The following is a 27,873-nucleotide window of genomic DNA, read 5'->3' as shown; positions in this document are numbered from 1 at the left end:
CCAACCCACAGAATTATTTTAATTATACCTTTCGTCTCATTGTCACAACAAGCTAACAATATAGTCGAGGGCTGTAGTGTAGATGACACCTCTTAGAGCTTTCCTCGCTCCCCTTCCTGAACCACAATCCCTCTCCCCTCCCCTCCCCTCCCCCTTCCCCTGGCCCTAGAGAAGACCTACACATGCACGTTGATCACAGGTGTATCTCTCTTTGGCGGTTGCTAGTGGGAAAGCATTATATTAATATATAGGTTGTAAACGTTATCGTAGATTTGGATGTAAAAAGAAGTTGTAGGCAACCGGTTATGTAATGTAAACCAGAAGGGAATTTATAATGTTTTATATGTATATATAAAAATATTTATATATAAACATCCGCACACATCCTGAAGCTTTCTATACAGGTCAATTGTATAGACAACGAATGAACAAACGTTTTATATATACGTATATAGAATTGCCTCCTATATTAATGCAGTAAAGAATAGTAAAGTCAAATATAACATTTCACAATAGTGACAGGGAACATTCTCTCTCTCTCTCTCTCTCTCTCTCTCTCTCTCTCTCTCTCTCTCTCTCTCTCTCTCATTCAGACCGGAATGAATGGTAGGAAGTTTTTGAGGACACGCAATGAAAGGAAATAACAGGCGTCCCCACCAAAATAACCTCCCCCTCTCCTTCCCACCCCCATCATCATCAGCTGTTGTTGGAGGGGCGGGGATGACGTCATAAAAACGCTGGAGGGGATTTGTTATGATTGAAGGGGGGTTGTGGGAGGGGGAAATAAATGGGATGGGTGTACAGTAGTGATTTAATATATATTGCCATCTCTCTCTCTCTCTTCTCTCTCTCTCTCTCTCTCTCTCTCTCTCTCTCTCTCTCCTTCCTGGGATCAGGTTAAGAGGTTGAATTATTATGTATAACAGATGCTGAAAGGTGTTTGTTGAGAGAGAGAGAGAGAGACTGTGCTGTTCGTCTAAGTGAAAGTCGCCCGTTTATCCAAGTGTTCATTATATGCACGGCGGAACATCTGCTTGTTGCATTTGCCAGTATGTTCGTATGTTGTCAGTAACAAGGAACGCAGGTGCGCGTATAGGTAACGAGATTATTACTTGATATAATTTTTATTAAGTGTTTTAAATAGGTTTACTTTTATTCACTTTCATTCCTTTTTTTATTTTTCAATTTTTGTTATCGAGCTTGTTCTAGTCTGAATTTATTCAGGCCTCAATTCAATGCTGTGTCTTAATTCAGCCCCTATTCAGTCCCTAATTCAGTCCTTATTCAGTCCCAATCTAATCCTTTTATTTAAATCCTGCTCACTCCTTATTCCATCCGTATTCAGTCCCTATTTAATCCCTAGTCAATCCTTATCCAGCCTTATTCAATCCCTTTTCAGCCTCTGATTCAGTCCATATTTAATACCTAATCAGAATTTTTCAGTCCTTATCCAATCCTTGTTCAGCCTATTTGGTCCTTACCTAGTCTCTATTCAGTCCCTATCCAGCACCTATTCAATCCACCCTATGCACATATTTATAGACTGATCATTAACCATCTGCCTGAAATTGCGTGACCACTCTGAACCCACATATGTCTAATCAGTCTGTAGGCCTTATACCAGCAGTTATTACCAACCCTCAGATTTTTTTTTTAACCTGTTATCCTCGCTGGGTTGGGTGTAGAAGGGAGCTGCTGTCAGGATAACACAGGGTCCACTGGAGTTTTTTTTTTCCGGTTTTAACTATTTTTACGTGCGTGTGTATAGAGACAGGGAACGAGAGAGGATGTGGGAAGGGGCGTGTCCTACGAAAGTGCAATACACCGGTACCACGCACGCCCGTACGTAACGTACATTCATCCGTGTGGTCGGGCGGTACACTATTTACGTACCTCTGTACATAAGTACGTATATAATCTATATTTGTGGTCGTGAATATTAAGCTGCAGATTTAAGTTTTTATATTAAATTTCACGACCCTAGGGTCTCTCTCTCTCTCTCTTCTCCTCTCCTCTCTCTCTCTCTCTCCTCTCTCTCTCTTCTCTCTCTCTCTCTCTCTATATATATATATATATATATATATATATATATATATATATATATATATCTATATATTACATACATATATGAATAAATGTGTGTTTAAGGGGCACTAATTAAATTATCTACCTACAATTTGGGTGGGCCAATAAGCCATCAATTTCCTCGTCCTGAAACTGGGTCATTTCCTTATTAGGCAAGTCATCATCAGGTGACGTGGTAGCAATGACAAGTCATTATACATTTTGAGGTTTTCCTCGCTGAAATGAGTTGCCCAAATTGCCCAAAGTGAGGTTGCCCTGGTCTTATTGGAGGGTTAAGTCAGATAGGTATTTGAATGATACACATACTATTTTCGTCTTCTCAAAAACTAAAGCAAATACATCATCCTTTTGCTCCCTTGCCGGAGGGTGGGCTGTCTTTGACTTCAAATGTCAATGACTGGGAGTAAGTAAAAGTGGTTTTTTTCGTGGTCGAAGACACTGTTAGGCTTGGCTGCGCTTGCTTGTGCATAAATGGCCGGGATTCAGTTTGCTCAGTGACTCGAGGAGAATCGCAATAATGTGGTGGTTATTATTTATACGACTTTGGACAAAGAGTTTCGTATAGGAATCTCTATCTTTATGTATAAAGAAGGTTTACTCCTAACTAAGCGCTTGCATGTAGTGGCCTTTGTAAATTATTATTATTATTATATTCATAACATGAACCGTATTTATGAGGGCCAATCCCACCACAGGAGCAACCGACTTGTAATTCAAGCATCCAAGGAATAGTGTTCATTTGAAAGAAGTAAATACAGGAAATACATACAGGAGAGGCCAACCATTAATAAAGAAAAAACAAAATAACACTAATACATAGGTAAAAAAATAAGTCAATTAACGTCACCTATGTTATTCAGAATATATGTCAGTTCAAGTTTATACGTGGCTTTTGATGAAGTCTAGTGTGTACTGTACTGCCCAAGTGTGCTCGCCGGATGTTTCATAGATTAGATAAAGAGAACGACTGTTTACGATAAGATACATCGTTGTGGATAGCTCTCTCTCTCTCTCTCTCTCTCTCTCTCTCTCTCTCTCTCTCTCTCTCTCTCTCTCTCTGTTGCTCTTTGCTCTTTAACCTTTCTTGCACAAGTCTGGTGTTGAGAGTTGTGGATAATCCCTCTCTGATAGTTGTGGATGCTATATTCTCTCTCTCTCTCTCTCTCATACGGCGCTCACTGCTTCGAATGACGTCATGCATTAAAATTAAACCACAGCTTAACGATGACCAAGAGTGAGGGAGAGGGTGTCGTATGAATACCTTGTTTACAGTTGCTGTGAGGCGGAGAAAGGGGGAGGGTGTCCCAGGGCCACAGGGACCTGGGAGGGGGTATAAGTATTGCAATATCACCCTTAGTGGACGTGGGCGTTTGGACAATAATCCTTTGCGTTTGGTTTTAGGGGTATAACTGAACTATTCACTTGAGATGTGTGAATGCGTGGTATTATAACACACACACACTCTCTCTCTCTCTCTCTCTCTCTCGTTATACTCCTGTATCTTTAAACAGGCGATTCTGTTTAAAGGTGTAGTGTTGTTATCTAAGGTATCTGTAGCCTGTAGCCACCTGTAATTTCCGCAATCCTGTGGTCCTTTCTGTATTTTGTAATTGCGAAATATCTCTCTTACTTTGTATTTTATATCTGAATTTTTTAAAAATTTCTTTTAAAAAAACCCACCTCATTTGATATTTTTAGTAATGCAAATTTCCAACGTCAGGTGAAGGCCACGGGGATGTTTCTCTCTCTCTCTCTCTCTCTCTCTCTCTCTCTCTCTCTCTCTCTCTCTCTTGCTTTGAAAGTCGTGTCTTGTTTACCAAAACATATATATATATACTTAGTAAAGGTATCTCAGTGATTTTGCAAAACTGTTTATAACGATGCTAGGTTCATATTCCAATGTAGCTGACAGTTGGTCGATATATCAATTTAATGTTTTGATCTTGTTTATATAGATGCAAGGCTGAAATTTCTTGCTATCAACGCTTAAAATATTTACTTTTATTTTCTGCAATGTACAATCATACTATGTTTTTCTACAACCTTCAATTTTACTACAGCACTATTTTTGTATTTTGCAATTACTATATATTCTTATATTTACTACAAACTTCTTTTTTTTTCATTACCTCTTGTCTTCTTGACACTTGGTAATATTTCTGTAAGCGATATTATACTCCTTCTCTAAACCCACCATTCTACTTGAACTCAGTCTAGTGAGTGGGGTTGTGTCAACATTGACTCTTGAAGACGCGGGCTGGAGGTTTCTGTGACATGGCGAGTTGTGAACCTTTTGAAAGAAATTCGCTGGAATTTTAATGTGTTCGACCTTAATGGTTTTCACAGAAGGGAACATCTTTCTCTTTTCATGTGTATTCTTTTGCGTTTCGTAGTTTCTCTCAGAGAGAGAGAGAGAGAGATTTTTCGAAAGTATTTCTTCAATTTAGGTATAATTTTCATTCGAGTTCAATTCCAGTACTTTTTAACATTAGATTTATACAGTTACCCCAAAAAATATTTTTTTCTCAAGAATCTAACAAAAGCATCGTATGTTGTAAAAGTTCAAATGATTTTCCACTTCATATTGGAATATATTAACAGTAAAATCTAATGTTTTTTAAACAAGGTTAAAAAAAAATTGACATTTATTCGTGAGTATGGTAACTGAGAAAAGTAGTATTTTAAAAGTGTAATAAATTTTCTCCTATTATCGAATATTTAAACTGAGAAAGGTATATAGTATTTCAAAAGTAAATAATCTAAATTTTGTCATTGAATAAATGAACTGAAAATAGATAGTTTGAAAATTTAATAATCTACCTTTTATCTTTTATGGAATTGGTGATATGAAATATTAGATATAACGTATATTAACTTATATATAACCTGAAAAAGGTATTGTTGTAAACATGATCATCTTTATATTAAACTGAGGAATAAACAAAGTGTTCGTTTTCAGTTTGAACGAGTTTAAACCTACGTGATTTTTTTTTTTTTATAAGATTCATGAATGTTGTCGTGTTGGCAATATCAAAGAGGAGATTCGTTTAACACTTACAAGTTGCGGGAACGTGCTTTAAACCATCGGTGCTAAGCTTAGGAAGGAAGCTCTCTCTCTCTCTCTCTCTCTCTCTCTCTCTCTCTCTCTCTCTCTCTCTCTCTCTCTCTCTCTCTCTCAAAACAGGATTTTCAGTTTATTTTTTTTATATACTTGGTTTTGCCAAGTAATTTTGTCGCTCCTTTAGTGTGTCATGACCATTGGCAGCTAAAACTTGGAAACCAAAGGTTTATTTATATATGTCAGATTGCGTCGTAGAAATCAAGGATTTTAAATGCTTTTGTGTGAAGTTTCTTTCTTTAATGATATATTTTTTTATCGCGTACAAGATGCAGTTATACTCGTATATTTGAAATTACTATATTGCGTAATTTGTGGTATTTATACTAGAGATTGATTTGGGGTATATATTAATTTGTTATTCTTTTGTTACAGAACTCGTATGATTTAATAAAGAACTCATCAGGAAGTTGTCACATGTTTCTCTCTCTCTCTCTCTCTCTCTCTCTCTCTCTCTCTCTCTCTCTCTCTCTCTCTCTCTCTCTCTGAAAAAGTTAAATACTAAAGTACCTATTTTAGTATTGGGTAATTTTAAGAATTCGTAAATAGTTATATATACTTAGTATATCATTAGTGTGTGTTAGTCACTACTATGTGTCGTTATATGTCAGTTTTATTTTTTTTTTTTAATCCATCAACGAAAAAAAAAAAAACTTCATACGGTATAACAGTATAGTATAAGGAAGACCAGAGTATATGATCAGGGAAGCAGATACAACACTACTTTGGCGTCAAGTGGTGTCGTGGTTCCCAAGATGATTGATAGGTGTTGAAATATATCTTTAAGATTGTCAGTATTATTTGCAACTGTTGAAGAAAGTGTTCTTGGAATTAGTTGGTGACTGCAGACGATGCTGTAATTTGAAAAAAAAACTTAAATATTTTCCATATAAAACGAAACCGTGAAAGATGGTTACATAGAAAAATATACTTGTCCACTGCATAGCAATAAAATATTTACAAATGACTGGTTGATTAAGTTATGAACCAATTGAGATTATTTGATGAGTAAAAAATGTATGGATAAAACACACACACACATTACAACTGTGTCACTTTGGTCAAATATATCACAGATTTAAATTTCTCTTTATTTTATTTCCTTTACTTGCAGGATGAAGACTGGGGTTTTCCTTCACTTCTGTTGGTGTTCTTGTCATTCTGTCCTTCCAGTGAAGAGTCAGAAGCTAGACAGTTTGTGTTTAATTTGAGGCCTTCTTATTCCATGTCTCGGTGCAACTTGTAGAATCGGTTATTCAGTAGTCAGTCAGTCGATGTACGTTTGATATGCAGAGTTGTGAACGAATGCGTGTGGCTCCATTGATTAGTTTTGTTTCATTGGCTCGTGTGATAACAGCCATTTCAGTTTGGAATCTGCATGAATGGATGGTAAATTGATGTTTGAAGGAAGATAAAGGTCTGGATTGAATGAAGCAAAATACTATCGAAAATTTATTTTGAAAATCTTGAGTTAGGATTAAGATGAAAACTATTGAAGGAAATTTTTAACCATGTAAAAGGGAGTGAATTATTAAAAAATACTATTTAAGGGTATGATTGATAATGCAAGTTGGGATTGAATTGATGGAAAAATAATTTGGAATATTTTTCAGTCTATAATATTCGACTGTGGATTGCAGTCATGTGTATAAATATGAGAGAGAGAGAGAGAGAGAGAGAGAGAGAGATATTGTCGTATCAGTGAGAAGACCAAGACCATGTTAGGAAAAGTTGGGGGGGGGGGGGGGGGGCTGGGGTAGGTGTCTCCACGAGGTAGACATCTACCCTGTCACCCCCTTCCCTCCCCCATCTCTCCGAAGTCAGCTCAGCTCCAGTCATTATGACTCATGGCTTCAGCTTCTCTCGCTTCCACACGTACACATACCTATTAGGATGGTGGTAGAAGGGGGGGCGGGTGAGGTAGAGGGAGTTGGGTGTATGTGTGTACGTGGTGAGTCCATCTTTTAAGAAATTATTTATCCTCGCAAGCACGGCTAGGGAGGGATGGAGAGAGCGAGCCGTTACAAGGCAAATCATGTGTCAGTACTACTACAACTGCATAAAGGGGAGCTGTTTCAAAGGCCGCTCACTACCACTATCAATACTACTGCGGCTTTCGAGATCGTAAACTTGTTAGATGTCAAATTAACTTGTGTTTGAACAACAAAAACCAAGTTGTTATACCTGCCATTGCAGGAAAATCAGTTAATCTCAATCTTCCAATTTTAGTCAATTAATTAAAAAGGTGCTGGAAATACCTACAAGGTGACTAACTTCCCAATTGAGAGAGGGAGGTAGGTAGGTAGGTTAGCGACGGCTCCGTCAATTCTGTATATGGTCTTAGATCACGGTCGTTGGCTAGACCGGCGTTGGACAAGGCTGTCTGCTGCTACCCAACCCCCTTCTCTCTCTCTCTCTCTCTCTCTCTCTCTCTCTCTCTCTCTCTCTCTCTCTCTCTCTCTCTCTGTTTTATTGGGCTACGATGCCTATTTTTGGTCGTGTTAGGCTATCGGTGAAGGTTTTCTGGTACTGGAATTGGTCGTCAGGTGAATGGGCCCAGGGAAGAAGAGGTTGAATGTGTAAGTGTTTCAGGGTAGGCTAGCTCACCAGGCAAGCTGTGAAACTGAATCACAAAAGGATATGGTTTATGACACAAGGACCCCTTGGCTTGGGAAAGTGTTCGTTGTGACTGGAGTGAAATTGCTCTTGGTGTGAAAATGTGTAGCCTAGATCAATCGTAAACAGTTGACTTTCGATCTTAAGGTTTGATATAAAGGTTGTCTTCAGTTCAGTCCGGATTATGGGAGCATCTGTTGTAAGGTAACCCAGCTTCATCCTCAGAAAGAATTCGCCTTGATCGAAGGTGTTCTTTGGCAAGGTACATGTCTACAAAGAACAAGATAACAGGATTTAACATACTATTATTTAACAAACCATTTGGTATTCTCTTACACACACAGCCACAAATATTAACATCCATGTTTGTGTAATGGCAGTCAAGAGTTGCCATGCAGTGATTACAGAAATCTATTGAAGATAACCACTTGAAATAAGGCTATAGAAGATACAAGGTACTTTCAGCCTTGTGAACCAAGGCTCCAATTGCATTCTGCATTTTTAAGGTTAATTACAGAGAAAATATAAGCTCTCAATTTACAAAATGATTCTCGGGGAGACAACGCCTCTTATGTCTCACTACATACTATCTCTTTTTCTCTCCTCTTATTCTCTAGGTTACTACTTCAGTTGTGTATTACTTGTTTTTCAATGTTTAATGTCTCTCTCTTTTTATTTTCCAGTGGCCATCTTTAACCTAATTGCATTGGTTCAAGATTTTTTTTCTTTTGTGATTTCATTGCCTTGTCTTAGACATGTTTTAATTATTTTCTTTATTCCTTCGTTACCTGTGATTTATTTTGTTGTTGCTATTTGGCCCAGTTGTAGAATATTTGAATGGTGGGTTTGACATAAAATGTAACAAGCTGCAAAGCCTCAGATTTGGCAAAATTCAAAAGTGACGTCAAACAGCAATAGGGACAAATATTCTACAATATGGTATATTTATGCTAGTTTCATTAATTTTTGTGTTTATTGATTTAAACTATATTTGAAAACTATTACAGTTTTAAGTTTTAGCATTTTTTTTAAATTTCACGATAAATTAATTATTTGTCTAATAAAGTTTATTTATTATTTGCTCAGTTAAATTTGCTAGCTTACTTTCAGTTCTTGTCAGTAAAATCATATTTTACATTTCATAACTCGCATTAAAATTATTGATCTGAATGCGTGGTTTTGAAAGTGAATGAAAGTGAAAGTGAATCATTGTGAGAGTGATTCACTGTGAGAATGAGGGTTGCTGCTGTTGTGCTGTCCATTATCCCAGCCTTATTCAAATGTCATTGAAAGGAAGGTATGATGAAAAAAAATTCTATGTGAATTTTGCGTGAAAGTGAAATCTGAGTGAGGTCTGAAGCCCTGTGTGTAATTCCCTTTTCTTGTATCTCTCTCTCTCTCTCTCTCTCTCTCTCTCTCTCTCTCTCTCTCTCTCTCTCTCTCTCTCTCTCTCTCTCTCTCTCTCAAGAGAATTTTTTGTGTGAAAGTGAAATTTGAACGAGGTTGAAGTCCTGTGATAATCCCATATTCTGTATGACCCTCATTTTGTTGTTTTTGGAAGACGGTGCTCTGATGTTCTCTCTCTCTCTCTCTCTCTCTCTCCCCCATCATGGTGCAGGCTGAGGGTGAGGTCGCCGCTCTTAACCGCCGCATCCAGCTGCTTGAGGAAGATCTCGAGAGGTCTGAGGAACGACTCAACACTGCCACCACCAAGTTGGCTGAGGCCTCCCAGGCAGCCGACGAGTCCGAGCGGTCAGTATCGACAGTCGACGAGCAAGAGCAAAGGGCGCAGCTGCTCCTCTCCCGGATCGCCGACATTGGGGTTGAGGTCGAGCGCCTCTTCTCCGCCCTCCACCAAAAGCAGCAGGAGGTCGAGCAAGAACAACAACAACAACAGAAGGAGCAGGAGGCGCTCTGACCTTCCCCAAAGTCGCCTCAAGCCTTCCTCCTCCACCTCGATTTATTGGTCGTCTTGCTTCATCTACTTCTTCCTTTCCACGTCCCTCTTCTTCATTTTCATCTTCTGGGACGACGACTCTGCCTTCTCCGTCAGCTTATTCAGAACATTGCCATTACTACTACTCCTGTTCGGAGTCTACTATTACTACTGCTTTTTCCTATCTACTCCCCCCTTCTTCTTCTGGGACGACTCCTCGGTTTCTTCCATCAGCGCCTCCTCCAGGCCATTGCCATTCCTTCCCTTCAGAGTCAACTACCACTAATACTATTCCCCCTCCCGAAGAGCCACCGACAGCTCTCACTGCTTCTGCTACACCTGCTGTTATTGCCACACACTATTATTCATTTACTTCTACCTATGCCACTCCAACCCCCTTTTTTCAAACCACCACCTCCGTCACCAGAAGGTCCACTGTCGACACAGGGCCCCAGGCAGTCCGTCGAGAGGCACCACCATTGTTGTTGTTGTTATTATCGCTCCTGCAATAATGATGCTCTGTATATAGTCGTCGTTATTATAATTATTAATATAATCGTTTATCGCTGTACATGTTGTTGTTACCATTCACTCTCGGGTGCTACTGGTAACTCAGGCCCTTTTGTTCCTGCTATAGTGATACCTCCTGCTGGTGACGGAGGTGGTAAGGTGGCAAAGTCCGTTGGGATGTTCAAGGGTAGTCAGAGTAGCAGAAATGGTCATAGTCAGATTCTGAGCCAGTGTGATAGTAGAAATGGCAATTGTCAGAGTCTTTGCTCATCTGGTAGTTTCCTTTCAAGGGCGTGGAGAGATTTGGCAGCTGAGGAGGAGAAGGTCGTCATCTTTGCAAGAGGTAGAAAAAAGGAGGAGGAGGACGAAGAGGAAGAGAAGAGGACCGAGATTGAGGAGGAGGAGGAACGCAAGGAGAGGGGGGCGGCTTGCCCAAAGCCCTCAACCCTGTCCGTCAGGGGCACTTTTACATACGGCAAAACGAAAAAGCCACTTCTTCGCTCTTTGTACTATTTTTGCCAATACCGATCATGACACCCCACCCCCCACTATCATAGTAAATGTCTAACTGGAAAAATGACAAAATTGCAAAAAATTTTGATATTCAAATGTGATGGAAAAAAAAAACAAGGGTAGAGAATGAGAGAAAAGGTCTTAAGAAAAAGAAAAGCCAAGGGAAGAAATGTAATGGAAAGTTTGAAATCTATTCGTCAGAGGGTTTAGCTTGATCCTGTATCGAGGCGGCAGTAAGTATATTTGCCAAGCCTCTACAGAGAGAGCTACTGGTCTGATATGTTGGTCCCTTCTTGCATTGAGGGTAGACCCTAATATATAAATCCACTCAGTCGCAGGTAAGTACTTGATCATGGTCATTCCATTACAATATATGTCCCTGGGTCTTCATAATATACAACTGACTTTATTTAATGGTTGCCACATCATAATCATCCCATGATAACTTATAAAGTTTGGCATTTTAGAATTTTTTATATAAGTTTCAGTATTAAAATGGATCATCTTAAGCGACACTGCTTGCGATTGCTTTGTTTAAAATTTTTTTTTTAATAATTATGGATTTTGTGATAAGACAGACTCTCAAATGTCTGTTTGTTTGCAAACTTCAGAATATCTAAATGGTGTACTTTAATTGATTTCCATGGCGATTAGAAGTTTTAAAATCTTAAAACATGAATTGAATTTTATTTAGTGAATAGAAAGGGATCTAATGCAATGAGTAGGGCCATAGCTTAAGTTGATATTTTTTCATTATGATTTACCCATTGTTAATTTAGCTTATTCGTAAAGATTGTGCACTGCACAAGTCTCCTCTTTCAATTCTAATGGTCAAATGCTCAGTAATATCTCCAAATGTTTAGTCATACTTACTAGCAATCTTGAACATTTTTTTTTCACATTTTTATCATTGTTCCCCTGTACGTATTTGTCCCCTTGTCCAGTGCCAACATGTTTTCATACACCCATTTTTAATCTTGCAACTTCTCAAAAAATTGTTTAAAAATAGTTCCCATCCATTTCATTACTGAATTCCCTCGCTTAAATGTTTTCAAGAAGCCTTGAAGTCTAAGCTTTCAACATTTTTTATCCTCATGACTCCGTTTTTACAAATTTAACCATTTTCCCTCTTGCTGTTATTTTTTTTTTAATCATATATATGCCTTATGTCCCCATTTGTAATTCACATGAAAATGGTTTTGTTGCCTTAAATTTGCTAATGTCCTCATGTTGTAGGTAAACCACATCTCAACCAGTGATTGTTTATATTTTAAACTTAAATCTATCAATGTCCCCCCAAAGTTGTGGTATGTCTCACTAAAATATTCCTCAAAGTTTAACTTAAAAAGCTTGTCAATGTCCCTAGATTGTTAGTATTCACATCTCATACCCAGCAAGTATTTATTCCACACTTTTTAAAATATTCCAGTGGCCCCGTAGTTGTGGTGTTCTATCCAAACAGCTTTACAAAGTTTTTTTTTTTTTTTTTTTTTTTTTTTTTTTTTTTTTTACTTAACATTAACCTAAGGTCGTGCATCAATTACCATATTGTCCATCTCCCTTCCCCTTCCTCTAATCGTAATGTGTCTCTCCCACGTGCCTTCCTCACACTCCAGAGCGCGCAAATGTCTGGAAAACCGAGCAAACATGGAAGACGACAGGGTCGGCATCCTGGAGGCTCAACTAGCACAAGCCAAGCACATTGCCGAAGAGGCCGATAAGAAATATGAAGAGGTACGATAAAGAATCCGATAAGGAGGATCCTACTGTCTACATTTACTTATTATGTGGGGTCTCACGTCCTGCATTCATCCGCCAAGGATAGAAAGGATGTGTGTGTGTGGATCCTGTTTCCTGGTGTTGGTGGTGGACGGTTATTTTTCAGAAGAGGAAGTGGTGGTTTGATTTTGTTTGTATATAAATGGTTTGTTTACCTTCATCCAAAAAACTAGTAAGATTGTTAAATTTTAAATTAATTTTGATGGTTGTTTCACCCTCATTTTTTTATCTTGTATAATTGGGTATATAAACAACAAAGCTCCATCAATTTCCTCTTAGTTTGACATCAATGTGTCCTAATTCCATCTGAAGAAGAGCAGGTGTGTGAATATATCCTGAATAATATTTGTAAATTACCCTCAAGTGTTGCACTTGAATACATTATTTTATCAAGAGCCCCTTGCATTTGCTTTTATACCAAATGTAGTTCCCAAAATTTTGTGTATTCACATCCAGCACTTTTTCTGGTAGTATTAGCATTTGAGTTGAACTGGTCTGAAAAATTTTATTAAACTTACCTTTTTCCCCTTCAGGAGTGCCTTCTTCATGAGCCTGGAAGCTGTTGTGAGCAGTCAAACCTGCCTTTTGGTTAGGAGGAAAAAAGAATCCCTCTTTGGGGGCTGTCGTGAGAGAGCCCCCGGAGAAGATTATTTTTCCCACCTCTCGGAGACTTACCTTGTCCTCTTAAGTGTCTCCTACCTCTTGCTTTAACCCGCCTTGCCCTTTTTTTTGCCTTTCAGTATGCGCAAGGTACTCGAGAACCGCTCCCTCTCTGATGAGGAGCGTATGGATGCCCTTGAGAACCAGCTGAAGGAGGCCCGCTTCCTGGCTGAGGAAGCTGACAGGAAATATGATGAGGTGATGGTCTTCATAATATGACGTCGCCAAACCCTTTCCTTTGATGATGCAGATGCTGATGATGATGATATCAACCCAATAACAGCATGATTTTCTTTGTTTATTTTTCTAGATTGATCCTTTTCATTTAGATCGCTTTATTAAGGTGTCAGTTTTAGTTTTTCTGATTGAGAAGCCTCCATCTTTCCACGATGACCTGCAGTTGTTGTCTTAAATTGGATGGCTCTGTGTGTGTTGTCTTTGTTTCCCCATTTTTACGTTGACTTCCATTGACCCTAATCCACTTGTTTTTCTAACAATCATTTTTTTTTCTTCTTCGATTCTAACAACGAGCAGTGAGAGTCCCTTGATTACTGGTGCAAACGAAGGTTGTCTTCTAACAAACGTGTGGTTTTTTTTATTTTGTCTGTTTTATTTTTGCAATTAAGTGTTTTGTCCACAGGTTCATTGTCACACATATTTGTGTCTGCGTCCCGTTCCTGCTCATGACTTGTTATTAAAGATAGTTGCTGTGTTTTTCGATGTGTGCCGAGTGAAAGAATTAACAGTGACCATTGAGAAGTAATCTTTCTTCTTAAGTAACCTTTTCAAGACTTTATTGTTTCTAACTTACTTCTGAGTGTGCTTGAACGCCGAACAAGATCGGATCTGCCAATTATATATTTTAAAACATTGACTCTTTCAATAAATTGTTTTGAAATTGTATTGAGATTTTTTGTAATTTACTCTGAAATTTTTAATATTTCAATGACTTGCAAATAGGTAGAAATTGACAATATTTAGAAGTAATTGGGAGAATTTTGTGTATCTTATAGAATTTTATAACTTAAATTGACATTGAATGTACAGCTGCCTTTTTTGTGTGGTTTATGTAAATTATTAAAAGATTATTAAAGGCCTACAGATATCTGGAGCACAATTATTGATTCAGGAACTTTTAACACTTGAGTATTGAGAAGAATAATCCATTTTCCCTCTCGAATGTGAATCTCATTGTTTTGTTGTTTTTCCCCTCTCTCTCCGTTTTCTCCTCTTCTTCTATCTTCTTGGACTTCTCTCTCTCTCATACTTGTTCGTGGACGGGAAAATTGAATAGGTTGCCCGTAAACTGGCCATGGTTGAAGCTGATCTTGAAAGAGCTGAGGAACGCGCTGAGACTGGTGAATCGTAAGTTTGGCGTCCAAATGTTCTCATCCAGCTAACTTCCATCTCCGTTCTAGCTTCCCAGATCCTCTCTCCATCACTACTATTTATCCTTCTGTCTTACTCCCGTTTGTCACGTTCTCATAAATCGTATTTCAACAGAGATCTTTCACAAACAAAATAGATCCTTGTTCCCCTCTCCAGCAGAATAATAATAATTAAAAATTACTCTGTGGCATGAGTCTTGAAATGGAGAAACAGGTCCACAGTTAGCATATGTACAATACCTGTATTTAAACATGAACCTATATATACATAGAGAGCTTTTGTGAGATTGAAAAGGGGAATAGTTTGATTTCCAAAAGCTTTCTATGTAGATTTATCTTTACATATATGTACACATACATAACTGTGGATTTGTTTCTCCGATAATAGTAACAATACTCTTGAAAGTTCTGGGAAGGACTGACCCCCCCCCAAGGAATTGTGAAAAGTTCTCTGGGATCATCCACAGATCATTTTATTTTTTTATTTTCCTTTTTAAACGTGTGTTATGGTTCTTGGAGTGTTGATTTTTTGTATATGTCTGCTGAACCCTTTTTATCAAGTCTGCTGTGAAAAGGGCTTTAATTTATATTATACATATTATATATATATACATATATATAAACCTATTAATTTTAGTTTTTTTTATAATACTGTAGCGTTTGGCTGTCGCTGGAATTTGGGACTTGAAAGTTTATTTATGTAGTTTAAAATACCACATTGCATGCGGTTATTTTATTTATTATTTTTTTCGAGTTTATAGCTCGTAGCCCCAAGTCTGTAGTCTCTGCTGCCTCTGCTTCCTATGACATACACTAAGTTAAAAGTAAAATTAAATCCACTTAACTTTAAATTTCTTAAACTCACTCGGTTGTAGATGCAACATCATACCTTGAATATCAGACTGGAACAAGGTATTAACTGCTCTGCAACTGCAACTAAAACAAATTTGAAGTCTGCACATTTCATTAGATTAATTGACTCATTCACTTGGCGTGTGTTAGGGAGGAAGGAAGGAGTGGCAATTGATAAAGACGACTTGGCTTAGGGGATTGTTTAGGTGACTTAGCATTTGGCGATTGAGGGAGGAGGAAACATTCAGCAGATGAACAGTGAAGGAGGTGGTTTCTATATGATATAATTAAGACCTGATTTGTCTGTGCCATCTGTTTTTGTTTCTTCTTCTCACCGTTGCTGCTGGTGCGCTCTGGTGGTTTGTTGCCTCAACTGAAAGCCTTCGGACCCTTTAAATGAACTTGCTGGTTTCAAGGAACTAGGTTAAATTTAGATGATCTTTTGTTGGTTTAAAGATTTAAATGAGTTTTTGGTTTAAAGCAACTACTAAAATTGTAAATTGTACAGTTTAAATAAACTCATTTAAATGAACTTGTCAATTTAAATGTTCTAGTGGCAGTTTAGATGAACTTGGTTCAAAGGAACTAGTAAAAGTTTAAATGAATTTGTTGGGTTAAATGATGGGCTCACTGCCTAGTGAACCAATTCGTTCAAGTGGACGAGTGTTTGTTTAGTGAATTAGTTCACTGGCACTTATGGTTCATTTGACAAAGAAAGTCTCCTTGAAATGAACTAGATGAACCTTTTAAAGGAACTTAGTTGTAATGGATTGTGTTGCTAATTGAATATATTTCGGTAAACTTGAATAGCTGTATAGCAGAATCTTGCCTGGTTAAATGAAGTGGAGGCTGTTTCGTAATGGGTGGGAGATTTAAACTTGCTGTTGGAACGGGACATACAGTGATAATTCATATAAGTTTGAGTGAAGTTAAGGATGTTGAAATACTAACTTACAGGGGGCAAAGGGTAGCCCACTGAACACTTTTAATTTGTGATCACGTTTGTTTGTATCTGAATGTTCACAAGTATTGTGGTGTCTGCTGAATTTTTATCCAATATTCAATATTTAAAAAATACTTTGGTAGTGCCAGCGTAAAGGAGGACTTTTTAAAAGAGCGCAACAAATCACTGCACAGCTTTCTGTATTTTTTTTTCATTGTTTAGCCATTTTTTTTTTTTTTTTTTTTTTTACTTTCCACAGGGTCTGGTGTGCTCAGAATAATTTGTAGTTGATGTATATTGACCACTTATTTAAACACTAAATTTTTTTTCTGCATGAAAAGACACAGCTACATAATCTTAGTTATTTATTATTATTTGTATCACCATGCACGATGCCCCATTCACAATATAAAGCACAATTCCTTGAAGTGTCAAGTTGGGGGAACTTAATTTTCTGAAGTTCGAAGTAGAACGTTTCTTTTGATTTAGTTTGTCCCAACCAGCTTGTTTTTTTTGCTTTAAATTTTAAGTGTTTAGAATATTCTTAAACTCTTTAAATGCCTAAGTTAATTTTAAAGTTAATCTTAACTGTTAATGGTTAATTGGTTATGCCTTGAATGTCTTCATCTACGTCCAATATTGGTTGCAAGTTATGGCCCCAAGGTGTCTAAAAGGCACCTTTTCTCATACTTTACAAACTTCATCCAATAATGGACAAGGATGACAGCCATGAAGTCAGTCCCTCCTTTCATTCCATCTTATGTTATAAAATATGGTAGTTTGAAGCTGCCACAACATATAGGATGGCTGATGTTATTGTTCGCGCCTCTCATCGCCCATGACCAAGCACGATGATGATTTTTTAAAAAATTACTCCCTCTACTCTCCCCCCCCACTTTTTTCTCACTCTCCCCACTCATGCATGTTTGACACATCAAGTAACAGTAGCGCTTTTTTTTTCTTGTTTTGTTTTGAATGTTGTGTTGGTACTGCTGGCTGGCTGTGGTGTGGTGTGGTGGTATTGTGGTGACCTGGGATGACCCCCTCTGTTGTGTGAGAGTAGCTGGCCCGTAAATGCGTTATGCTGGAGAATGACCTCGAGAGAGCTGAGGAAAGGGCAGAGGCTGCCGAAGGGTGAGTCACCTTCCGAAGGGGATCAGAGTCTTCCCGTCAGAGGAATGATAATAGTCGAGACCTTCCCGTCAGAGTAATAGTAACCGTTGAGAAATTAAAATCCCCTCTACGTACTCTGTAGAAGCCTTTTGGTTTAAATGCTAAATGTGTAGGTCCTTTCAGATTTTTGGGAGAAGGCCACCGGAAGGGTATCTGAAATCTTCCTGTCAGTTATAACGCTAATTAAAAATTTTTAAATCCCGTCAGAGTAAAATAACTAATTAAAAGATTTTGGAACTTCCCCTCTACTCTGTAATACCCTTTTGGTTGAAGCACTAAAGGAAACGCAGGCCAATTTGGGTCATTTCAGGTCCTACTAGAAAGCTGCTTATTGCTTTTTTGAAACCTTAAAACCATAAAATGATCCTCTGGAGTGATCCTTTATATTTTTTTTTCCTCTATTTCTAATAATATTAATTAGAGAGAGCTGGTAAAATACAAGGAATAGTAATTTGATAGTCCATTAGTTCTTGTGCAGTAACTGGAGTGATGTTGTATGGAAAATTAAAGTTATTAAATGTTCACTTTATTCAGTAAGTTGCATTATAAGTCCATAATAGTAACGTACAGATTTGTATAGAAAACTTTATCAATTATATATGTAAATTGAATTTAGAAATTTAGTTTCAGTCATTTTCAAATTTGGAAATTCCAGTAATAATTTAGAAGCCTAATTAGAAAAAGTTTGATATATAGTTTCCATTGAACTAAATTTGCTCAGATTTGGAAAACCCAGTATAACAAGTCAAAGCATAAGTAGAGAAGTGTTGTTTTTTATTTCCTTCATCCAGTGTCTTTGTGATACAACACCCCATGTTTTTCTTTTCCTGGCACCCTGCAGAAAGATCGTCGAGCTTGAGGAAGAATTGCGTGTCGTTGGCAACAACTTGAAGTCTCTTGAGGTGTCTGAAGAGAAGGTGAGAGAAAGAAAGAAGTTTGTTCCTGTTTCTTCATCTTTAGTTACTGATTGAAGTTGAGAGACGTCTTGTGTTTTGCGTCTTCTCTAGTTAATCATTTGAGAAGCATCACAGATTTCATGTTAATTATATTTCGTATGTTAGTTGTTGAAATTAGTGAAACTTCTGATAAGTTTTAGATTTTTATTGAAGGACTTTTATAAATTTAGTATGTTATTGAAATTTTGGTGCATATTTGGATTTCCTCAAATGAATACAGTAAACAGTAGTTTTTATAGGTTTTTATTTTCTGCTATACTTTTTGTATTTCATGCCTTAGGATTGAATTAAACAGAGATTCATGTTTAAATTCTCCTACTCTTAGTTTTATTAAAATAGTTTCAAACATTTTTAATTTTAAAGAAAAGTGTTGAACAGAGAAAAAAAAAAATATATATATATATATATATATAATATTAATATATATATATATATATATATATATTATATATATTTATCTATATATAATATATATATACTATATATATATTAATATATATATATATGAAGTATATATAATATATAAATTCTATATAATATATATATATATATATATATATATATAGATATATATTATATATACAATATCACTTGAGGGTAAAATTGTAAAGCAAAAGCGATGATTCACTTAATAACGAGTGGTATGGTTGTTCCTCCTCTTCCTCCCCCTCCTCCTTCAACCACCTCGTCCTCAAACAGGCCAACCAGCGTGAGGAAGCTTACAAGGAGCAGATTAAGACCCTGACCAACAAACTCAAGGCGGTAAATGATTGCAAAAAAAAAAAAAAAAAAAAAAAAAAAAAACAAAAAAAAAAAAAAAAAAAAAAAAAAAAAAATCCAAAACTTGCCCGGATTTGATCTGCCCGTGTGCTTTTGGACTGTGATCATGAGAGAGAGAGAACATTTCTCTCTCTAATTCCTTCATATTTAACATTTTGCCTTGATTCGTTTGTTGTCTATTTTAGTTTGTTTACCTAAACCACTCACTCACTCTGGCTAAAAAGAATTTGTCCCTTAATGTTGAAATAAGGGGGCGATCTTACAAAGGCCTTTTCACCATCGCTTCTGAATTATTAGGTTTAGTTATGTGCTATTCTTTTAAAAAAAAGTTTGGTTTTTATTGAATTAACACTTTAAAATTAATTACTTTGTGTTCTCATTATTGTTCTAGTCCATAATGATACTTTTTTTTTTTTTTTTTAAATGGTTGGAAAATCCATAGACTTTGAGAGCAGGTTTGAATTATGAATCATTTTGATACTCTTAACAGAAGCCTCAGGCGACGTCCATGCCTTGAAAAAGTCTTGGTTATTCAGCCAGTTAAAATTTTAATTAATAGATAATTGTTTAGTCATTATGGCACATTTTGTGTTTTCTTCCTAGTTTATACTACTCACATCTGATAGTGGATTTGGACGTAGTGTTGTGTATCTCTTTTTAAGTACACGCATTTTTCTCAGTTCGATGTCATCACTAACTACAGCCCTGTGGCTTTTTTTTTTTTCTCCCTCCCCTTGTTCTCTTCTTTCTGTGTGTCTGTCTCGCTCTCGACGACTGCACTTATGAAAATGGCAGTCCGCCCAAAGAGAAGACAAGTTGGAACTCCAGATGAGAGGCTATGCACAGAGCTTGAGAGAGGTAAAACCTACGAAGGAGAAAGTAAAACACTTGAGAGAAACAGGAATGGCGTCTTTAGAGTATATGTACTCGTCCCCATGACTTTCTTTTCTTGTTACCAGATCTTTCAATGTAGATTTTTGTAGTGTGATGTGTTTCCTTTCTCGATGATGTTGATGTTCTGACAATGATGGTGATGTAGTAGAGATGTTTGGTTTAAATGTATGTAGCTTATGATAAAGAATGTTTGGGTACTGTCCTCTTAAAAGATACGAAACTTGATTTTTCTGTGATAAAATTGCATTATGGTTGTTTTTCTTGAATGCTTAAAGATCGCTTTTTAAATATTTATTTTTAAAAAGTCTTCCGTTGCTGTAGTTTCGTGACGGAGAGCGAGGTAAGGTTTTAAGCATTTATATAGGTGCTTCAACATTATTGGTTTACTTTCCTTGTTTGTCACGTGATTCAGTCTAGTTTTCCTTCCTGCTGCTGCTGCCAGTTTTGATGCCTTGTTCTGTAGTACAGTAGACTGTGCTTATGTCTGTGGTGACCTTCAAGACCACAGAATGGTCGTTTGTCTCCTGTAGTAGAGTTTTGTACGATCCGTGGGTGTAGATTCGAGGCTACATGTATTAAGAACGCTTATCTGTGGAGTAAGTATACCTTTCTTCCAGTTTTCTACGACTTTAGCCTAGCAAGGCTCAGTGTATAACGTAATTTTTATATATTTTTGCTAATGTTTCCTTGTTTGGCCTTGTTGTGTTCTGTAGGCCGCTGCGCGAGAGGATAACTTCGAAGAGCAGATCAAGGAACTCAGTCAAAGGATGAGAGAGGTACCAGATAGATGATGATGGTTTTGCTTTTGATGATACTACACCAAGACACTTTTATGCTTCAGCTGACATTCCCATATTTATTCACACACGCTGCTTCTTCTTTGGCTCTTGAACAGATTTCCATTAACACTTGGGTACTTTGAACTCTTTGTAATGCTGTTGCAAACATTGACACATGGCAGATTTGGTCAGAATTGGCCATATATTCCCCCTACTCTCACAGATGGCAAGTGTAATTGGTCCATTGGCCAGAATTCCACAAGGGCCTGATAAAGTTTAAAATACCAAAACTTAAGGTCCCCCCCCCCCCCCAATCAATTTAGGAATAAAATTTCATGATTTATCTTAATTCCATATCAGAAATCAATCCATTTACATATATTTTTATCAAGGAAGAAAATGTCTCGTACCCATACTTATATCTATTTTTATTATTTGAGACAATACCATGATGGTTTTTATTGAACCAGAGAGAATTTGACCAAACATTGCTGCATGCATTCAAACAACCATCACTAAATGCAAGGGGCTCTTTCAAATGCACAATTTATTGCCCTTAACATCATAAACTCTGCAGAATTCCTCATGGAATGCAAATAGTCTTGATCAAGGACGACTGTGCCTTATTTTAGCCAATCTTAGTTCGGTGGAGGGTCGCTAATAACTAAGCCATGCTTATTTCTAACTTCTTTTAGTTTTAGCAATCGATATTTTGGCCTGTGGTGGAGGTATTGGTCATGGTTGGTTCAGAGGTCAAGGTTAACATTTATTTGGCCCCTTTGGTAAGTGTTTTTTGGGGGTCTGGGAGGTCTAATCTCACCGCCTGCCACGTTTGTGCTCCTCTCATTACTTGGAGGAATTGGTTATTTCTGCAATACTCTTAGTTGGCCTCCCTCTGCTTCTATTCTATCATCTGAAGGAGTCATCATGGATAGTAGTAATGGCATTAAATAGTATTACTGTAGTAGTGATAATGAATATGGTTATGTGCATGATTTAAATGTAGCATTGGTTTTTGGTGTTGATGATTATGCATGTGACTGTTGAATATGAATAATGTGAAAAATTGTGAAATTTGACATATTTGGATACATCCAACTAGATTACAATAGAATGGATACTAATTCTGGTTTTTTTTTCCCCCTTTTCTTCTATTCCCAACAACGTCCTTTTCACCTGTTCCACCTCGTATTTCTCCTCTTCCATTTCCTCTCTTCGTCTTCTAACCCCCCCTCCTACAGGCTGAGGCCCGCGCTGAGTTCGCAGAGAGATCTGTGCAGAAGCTCCAGAAGGAGGTCGACAGGCTCGAAGGTATGGTTTTTCCCCCCAAACAGGCTCTTGAGACGACGAACACCACTTCCTACTCCTCCTACTCCTCCTCCTCCTCCTCCTCCTCCTCCTCCTCCTCCTCCTCCTCCTCCTCTTCCTCCTCCCTTGATTCAGTCTTCTCTTTGTTTCTCTCTTCCCCTCTTCCGAGTCTTTGGAGTCTCCTACTTGGTTCCTCTCGTCTGTCTGTCTCTGTCTTTCCTTCCAGCGTTTTGTTGTAATCTCCATCCTCCTCCCTTGGTTTCTGTCTCTTTTGTGCCTCACCTTTCTTACTTCTCCTCCTCTGAGTCTCCTCCTGTCCTTTCCGAACCTCAAGTCGTCTGTCTTGTCTGTCTCTGTCTTTTTTTCCTGTCTTTTCCTATAATTTTCCTGTAATTATTTTGTACTCTTTCCCCTTCTGCTGTTCATTTCTAGTCACCTCTAATATTGTGATTCCTTTTTGTAGATCTCTCTCTCTCTCTCTCTCTCTCTCTCTCTCTCTCTCTCTCTCTCTCTCTCTCTCTCTCTCTCTCTCTCTCTCTCTCTCTGACTGACTTTCTATTCACCAGTGTTGTGACATCCTTTGTTTAGTATCTACTCTCTTTCATCTCCTTAATTTCTTAGATTTTTTTTTTATTTGTATTACTGATTGAGACTTCACTGCACACAATAACTTGATTCTCATGGACATCACTTGGTTCTGAAGACATCTGATGTCAAGTGGGACATCATTTGTACACCAGAGTAAACCAAAAATTGCTTCTTAACTGACTGACTGACTTCTACGTACAGCTAAAAGTTTTTATACAATTTTTTTTAATTAATCACATGACTACCTGATGGTGCTTGGTATTTTTTTTTTTTATTCATCTTTCCATTCTCTTGATCTTAAGAATTTTTTTTAACTTGTGCAACTTTTTGGCTTTTTTAATTTTAATCATTAAAAGTAATATTTCCACTAGCTACATAATGCAGTAAATAGCTGATGCATGTTTTTTCTGGCATTTATTTTTGTAGCCAGAAAGATATTTCATGGTGTAATGTTTCATATTTCTCGAACCATTCAGAAATTTCAAATTAATACCGACTTTACCCTGACTTATCTCATTTTCTCTTAAGTGTTTGAAATGTGCTTCTCAAACTAGCAAAGCACTTTAAAACTTTTTTTTCTTTTTTTCACACAAAACTTGACACTAGAAAAGACTGTGGAAGGAGGTCTTGTCAATGTGTTTTTTAAACATTTAGTTTTGAACCAATAAACACTGACACGACTGCTTTCATCTTGTCTGTATTCTTGTTAACATTTTCCATCCTTTTGTAAAATAACTAAGAGACAATCTTGCGTAGTACTTTTGTGTTTTTTGTGTGCAGACCTCCTCTGTAGCTTGTCCAGATCATTTTGTGTGTATACACGTCACAGCAACGAGTATATAAATGTTCTTCGTTGAAATATTCCATCGTGTTCATCCAATTTGAGTTTCATCGCTGTTTCATGTTTGGTTCCAATGCCATTTTTTATTTTTGTGTGCGCTTTGGTGTCAAGGTATTTGGAGAACGGTCAGTCAGATAATTATATAAGGTTAATAGGCAAGATTAGTGGGATTATATTGGGCTCTTTTTATAGTTTTTTTCTTAGATGTACAACTCTTAGATTTATAGTAAAATTACTTATGAATAGTAGTACATATATTTATATATATTTTTACTTTTATGTATAACTAATTTAAGCCCTTAAAACTGACACCCTTGTATTCTTGATGGATATTACACCCTTCTTTTCTTGATGGATACGTATATGTACAGTAAATATATTGCATTATTAGGTTTTAAGTAATTCATGTTAATATTTATACGCTAGAACTATATAGGTTGACAGTGACAGATTTATATAGGTTGATAGCAATAGGAGTAATTGATAGTAAAAAGTTATAGGACCCATTGATAAAAATTTGATTGACAGGTGTAGGAGTAGGTTACATTTTCCAAGTAATAGAAAGTTATAGGAGCCATTAATAGACACACATGGCGATTGGTGTAGATTTATTTCATTCTAATCATGCATTCCTTCGCCTTTGGATTATTTTTTCATCCTGTGCCTGCCATATCCTCTCTCATCACTGTCGCTCTCTGTCTTCTAGTCTTTTTATTCACAACCCTCCGACTACGGCACTGCTATCTGTTTCAGTTGGATTTTTATTTCCCCGTTTTATTATAAAAAGAGAATGGACACATCTAGGTAGAAAATGAGTGAAGTGGAAGTTGATAAATAGATGATGAAGGAGGAGGAGAAAGTGGTTTCTTAATATCTCCTCAATTATTTTACTACAGATCTTATTTTGGCTCTAATTTTTCTTCAGAAATTGAAGTGTCTTCTGATCCTTTTCACTTCTTTCTCTCTCGTTCACTCTCTCTCTCTCTGAAAACGTCAGTTTGCCCAAATGTAGCTCCTTAAAAATTGGTGGGCCTCCGTAATTGACTACAGTGATTTTTATTTTTTGTTTTTATAAAACTGCACGTGTAATTGCAGTGATTTTTATTTTTTGTTTTTATAAAACTGCACGTGTAATCGCCAGTGCTAATTTTTTTTTTTTTAACATTTTAGTACTTTCTTTGGTGAGATTCTCTGCAGAATAATAGAAATAGTTGCTGATAGGTTTATTTAAAATTTTTTTCTTTCCAATTTTAGTAATGATTTAAATATATTGTTGTACCCCAGTGCAGTAGATTGCTGTTGATTTTTTTCCCTTTTAAGATCTCGGTGGGTTAGTTGGCCTATTTGTTCTCTAGTAATAATTCCATATTTTAATTCCTTTCACGTACAGTTACTATTTCAATATTCTAGTGCCATTCATATACAGTGTTCCAGCAATGGCAGTATTTTATTTCTATTCATATACTATATGATCCAAGCCACTTAGATTCTGATTCATTTTTACAGAGCTGGATATTTTGTAGTAAAGGATCCTATCTTCGTAAATTACTTTTCAAGTGACTTTACTTTTCAAGTGACTTTACTTTTCAAATAGTGGAATAAGAGTTTAAGCATCTTATTTTCTCATTATTCTCTAGGGAATCCTCCCCAAATTGCCTCGGCTACAGTGTAGTAGAACTATTCCCCTTTGAGTCGAGAAGGGGCATTTTCCACTGAAGCTTCCAACTCTTATAATTTGCTTTCATCTGATGTGATTTTTATGTTTTTCATTCCATAACAAGCAACTAGGGACTGTTGCCTAATTTTTTTTTTTGCCATAGCAGTGTCGGCAGCCGAGAAAGTATAAATCAATGTATAGCTATATATACAGTAGTTCCTGTGTGTACCTCTCGTATATGAAACCAATTGGCGTTTTGTTGTCGTAACTGGAACAGTCAAGGAAAGAACGTAGACAACCGCTGTGTTCAGTGTTCATGTTCTGAAATCAGTCTCAAAACAACCTCTGTTTGCCTCCCCCATGTTCTTGATCATAAGTTATTGTCTTTTGCTGGTTAAGGATGAGTTATATATTTCAGTTTGACCTTTCTTTACTGGTTCTTCTCCTATGGTTTCAAGCTTCTTAACTTTATATTTTCGTTCCCCCGTCCCTCCCCTTCTCTCACTGACCTTCTCTATATACGTTTGTTATTGGTTAAACACCATCCCTTCTGTATTTATTATATTCCCTCTTCCTTTGTTCAACATTTGTTTCATGTTCTGAATCTTTTTATTATTCCTATTTTATGACTTTAATGTAAGTTTAGATAATTTGTTTTCAGTCATCATTGCTAAGATTTGTTTTTTGTTCTCTATACTTTGGAAAGATAACTTCTTCTTATTTAATGTTTAAGACTAAATTGCAATAACTGAAAGTTTCATAAGTTCAATAAGTTTCATTCAGTAGTTTTCTTTCTTTTTTTCTCCAAGTCTTTCAACAAAGTCCCATTTCTGACTTGATAACTTTTGATCATATTTTGAGTCTCTGTTCCATATTGAAAGTTTGAAAAAAGTAAATTGTCAGACAAAGAGACAGAGACTTTTTGGTGTCTTAAAAGAATGTGTTGAAGAGGTTGCTAGCTAGCCGCTCTGCTGCGCTTTTCGTATTTGACTACTACTCTAGGCTTTAGATGTCGCATTACATTTAGCCACTAAGAATATAGAGCTGATGTTTCTCACTTCTCTCTATTTCACTACAATTTTGTTTCTTCCTATGACGGCAACTATTTCAGTAGTGGTATCGAGTATATTCCCACCAGTGTATAGATTTACGCTTGTATATGTGCATACGTGTACATAAAAATATATACAAGACATGTAGCCGGATTCCCAGGATTTGCTCCACCAACAGTAACCTTCCCCCTTCAGGAAAGAGATCCCCCACTCTTTTCATGAAAATCACGAAAACTTTATCAAAGTCATCGCTTATTTACAATTAATTGTACCTTGTACATCTGTATAAATTTGAATCCCTATTACTGTAGAGTGGAGCATCTTCCCATCCCCAATGGCAAAAATTATTGCAGTAGGAAATTGTTTTTCTTTCATATATTCATTGTCTTGAAGATGGTATACCCTAGACTCCCATTGAAGAGAGTGGATTGGTTGACTATTGGACTTTTGAGTTTTGGTTGCATTTGAATGGAAGTGGAACAATTTGATATATATAGATGAATCCTTTATGGGAATTTGTACTTGCTTGTGAATGAGTACTATTAGGTAGATTTGGGGCCTGAATGTGTTGATAAAAGAGTAATTTTATAATACAGTAATGTATACTACTTAAAAGTTATTAAGGATCTTTAAATATATTCATGATAGACAGTACAGAAACTCCTAAAAATATAGGGTTACCCCTTGTGCATAGTTAATGGATCATAATTGCTATAGTTTAGGGTTACATTTGACAGCTGTGATGTAGATCTACGTGAGCAAATGGTAATGTTGATTCTCCACGAACATGAACTTGAGGTCTTGCCATAAATGAGTAGATGAATGAAGACTTGCAAGCTTTTAGTAACCAAGACTGAAATTGGAAACTTGGACTACTTAGAAGTCACATGGCATAAGACTTTTCTCGTAGGACCACGACTTTTACAAGTTTACAAAAATCTAATTTTCTGTAGGATATGATATCCCAGTTATTACTCCTTCCTCATCCCATCAGTCCTTATATGTAGGATCACCCTATTTAGGATACCTGTTAGTTCCTTAGTAAGAGTTAGTTCATCCTTGATAGCTCCCCATTCACACTGCCAACCTGTGACATTAATCCAACACAAAACCTTCATTGGCAGCCCCCAGTGCCTATGAAGGCATGCCGATTGTTCCTCGATAAAGCGTCCTGGTAATGGTAAGGTCCCCAGTTATCGGCATAAAGCTAAACTGACTTGAGTGACACGGGCAGATTTGCGGAGGACAATCTTACGAAATTTGTTTGGAAGTTGGAACTCACTTTAATGCTAACACTGCTGGCCAGTAAATCAGTTATCCTGAATGGTGACGCAAAAGCATAATTCTCCATTTTTCATGGCTTGACCATCTGCTGTTGCTGAGAATACTGAACTGACTTAGCTGTAAATTGGTTAGTATCAAGTTTTTTAGCCAAAACAGAGATG

At 36.9% G+C, this 27,873-nt stretch overlaps 1 protein-coding gene across 41 annotated transcripts in view; it reads left to right on the top strand.

Moving 5' to 3' along the window:
• LOC135217912 (tropomyosin Mac r 1.0101) overlaps positions 1–27,873 on the top strand; it is a 69,005-nt gene that overhangs the window by 34,178 nt on the left and 6,954 nt on the right. For 18 of the 41 annotated variants that reach the window (XR_010315227.1, XR_010315228.1, XM_064253980.1 and 15 more), the window contains 6 exons: positions 9,438–9,571; positions 13,298–13,415; positions 14,512–14,582; positions 18,415–18,490; positions 19,229–19,291; positions 22,224–22,293. Coding sequence is in view for 33 of the 41 variants with exons in the window: in XM_064253980.1 (XP_064110050.1) it covers positions 9,438–9,571; positions 13,298–13,415; positions 14,512–14,582; positions 18,415–18,490; positions 19,229–19,291; positions 22,224–22,293 (532 nt within the window). In the remaining 8 variants the exon portion in view is untranslated. Of the gene's footprint in view, positions 1–9,437; positions 9,572–12,394; positions 12,513–13,297; positions 13,416–14,511; positions 14,583–17,463; positions 17,535–18,414; positions 18,491–19,228; positions 19,292–20,104; positions 20,168–20,916; positions 20,980–22,223; positions 22,294–27,873 lie in introns of all 41 variants that reach the window. The other 23 variants (XR_010315233.1, XR_010315231.1, XM_064253988.1 and 20 more) reach the window with 6 other exon arrangements.

The sequence above is a fragment of the Macrobrachium nipponense genome, chromosome 9 (genome assembly GCF_015104395.2).
Source record: "Macrobrachium nipponense isolate FS-2020 chromosome 9, ASM1510439v2, whole genome shotgun sequence".
Classification (NCBI taxonomy): domain Eukaryota; kingdom Metazoa; phylum Arthropoda; class Malacostraca; order Decapoda; family Palaemonidae; genus Macrobrachium; species Macrobrachium nipponense.
Note: the sequence above shows the minus strand (reverse complement) of the source record. Positions and strands in the feature narration are given on the sequence as shown.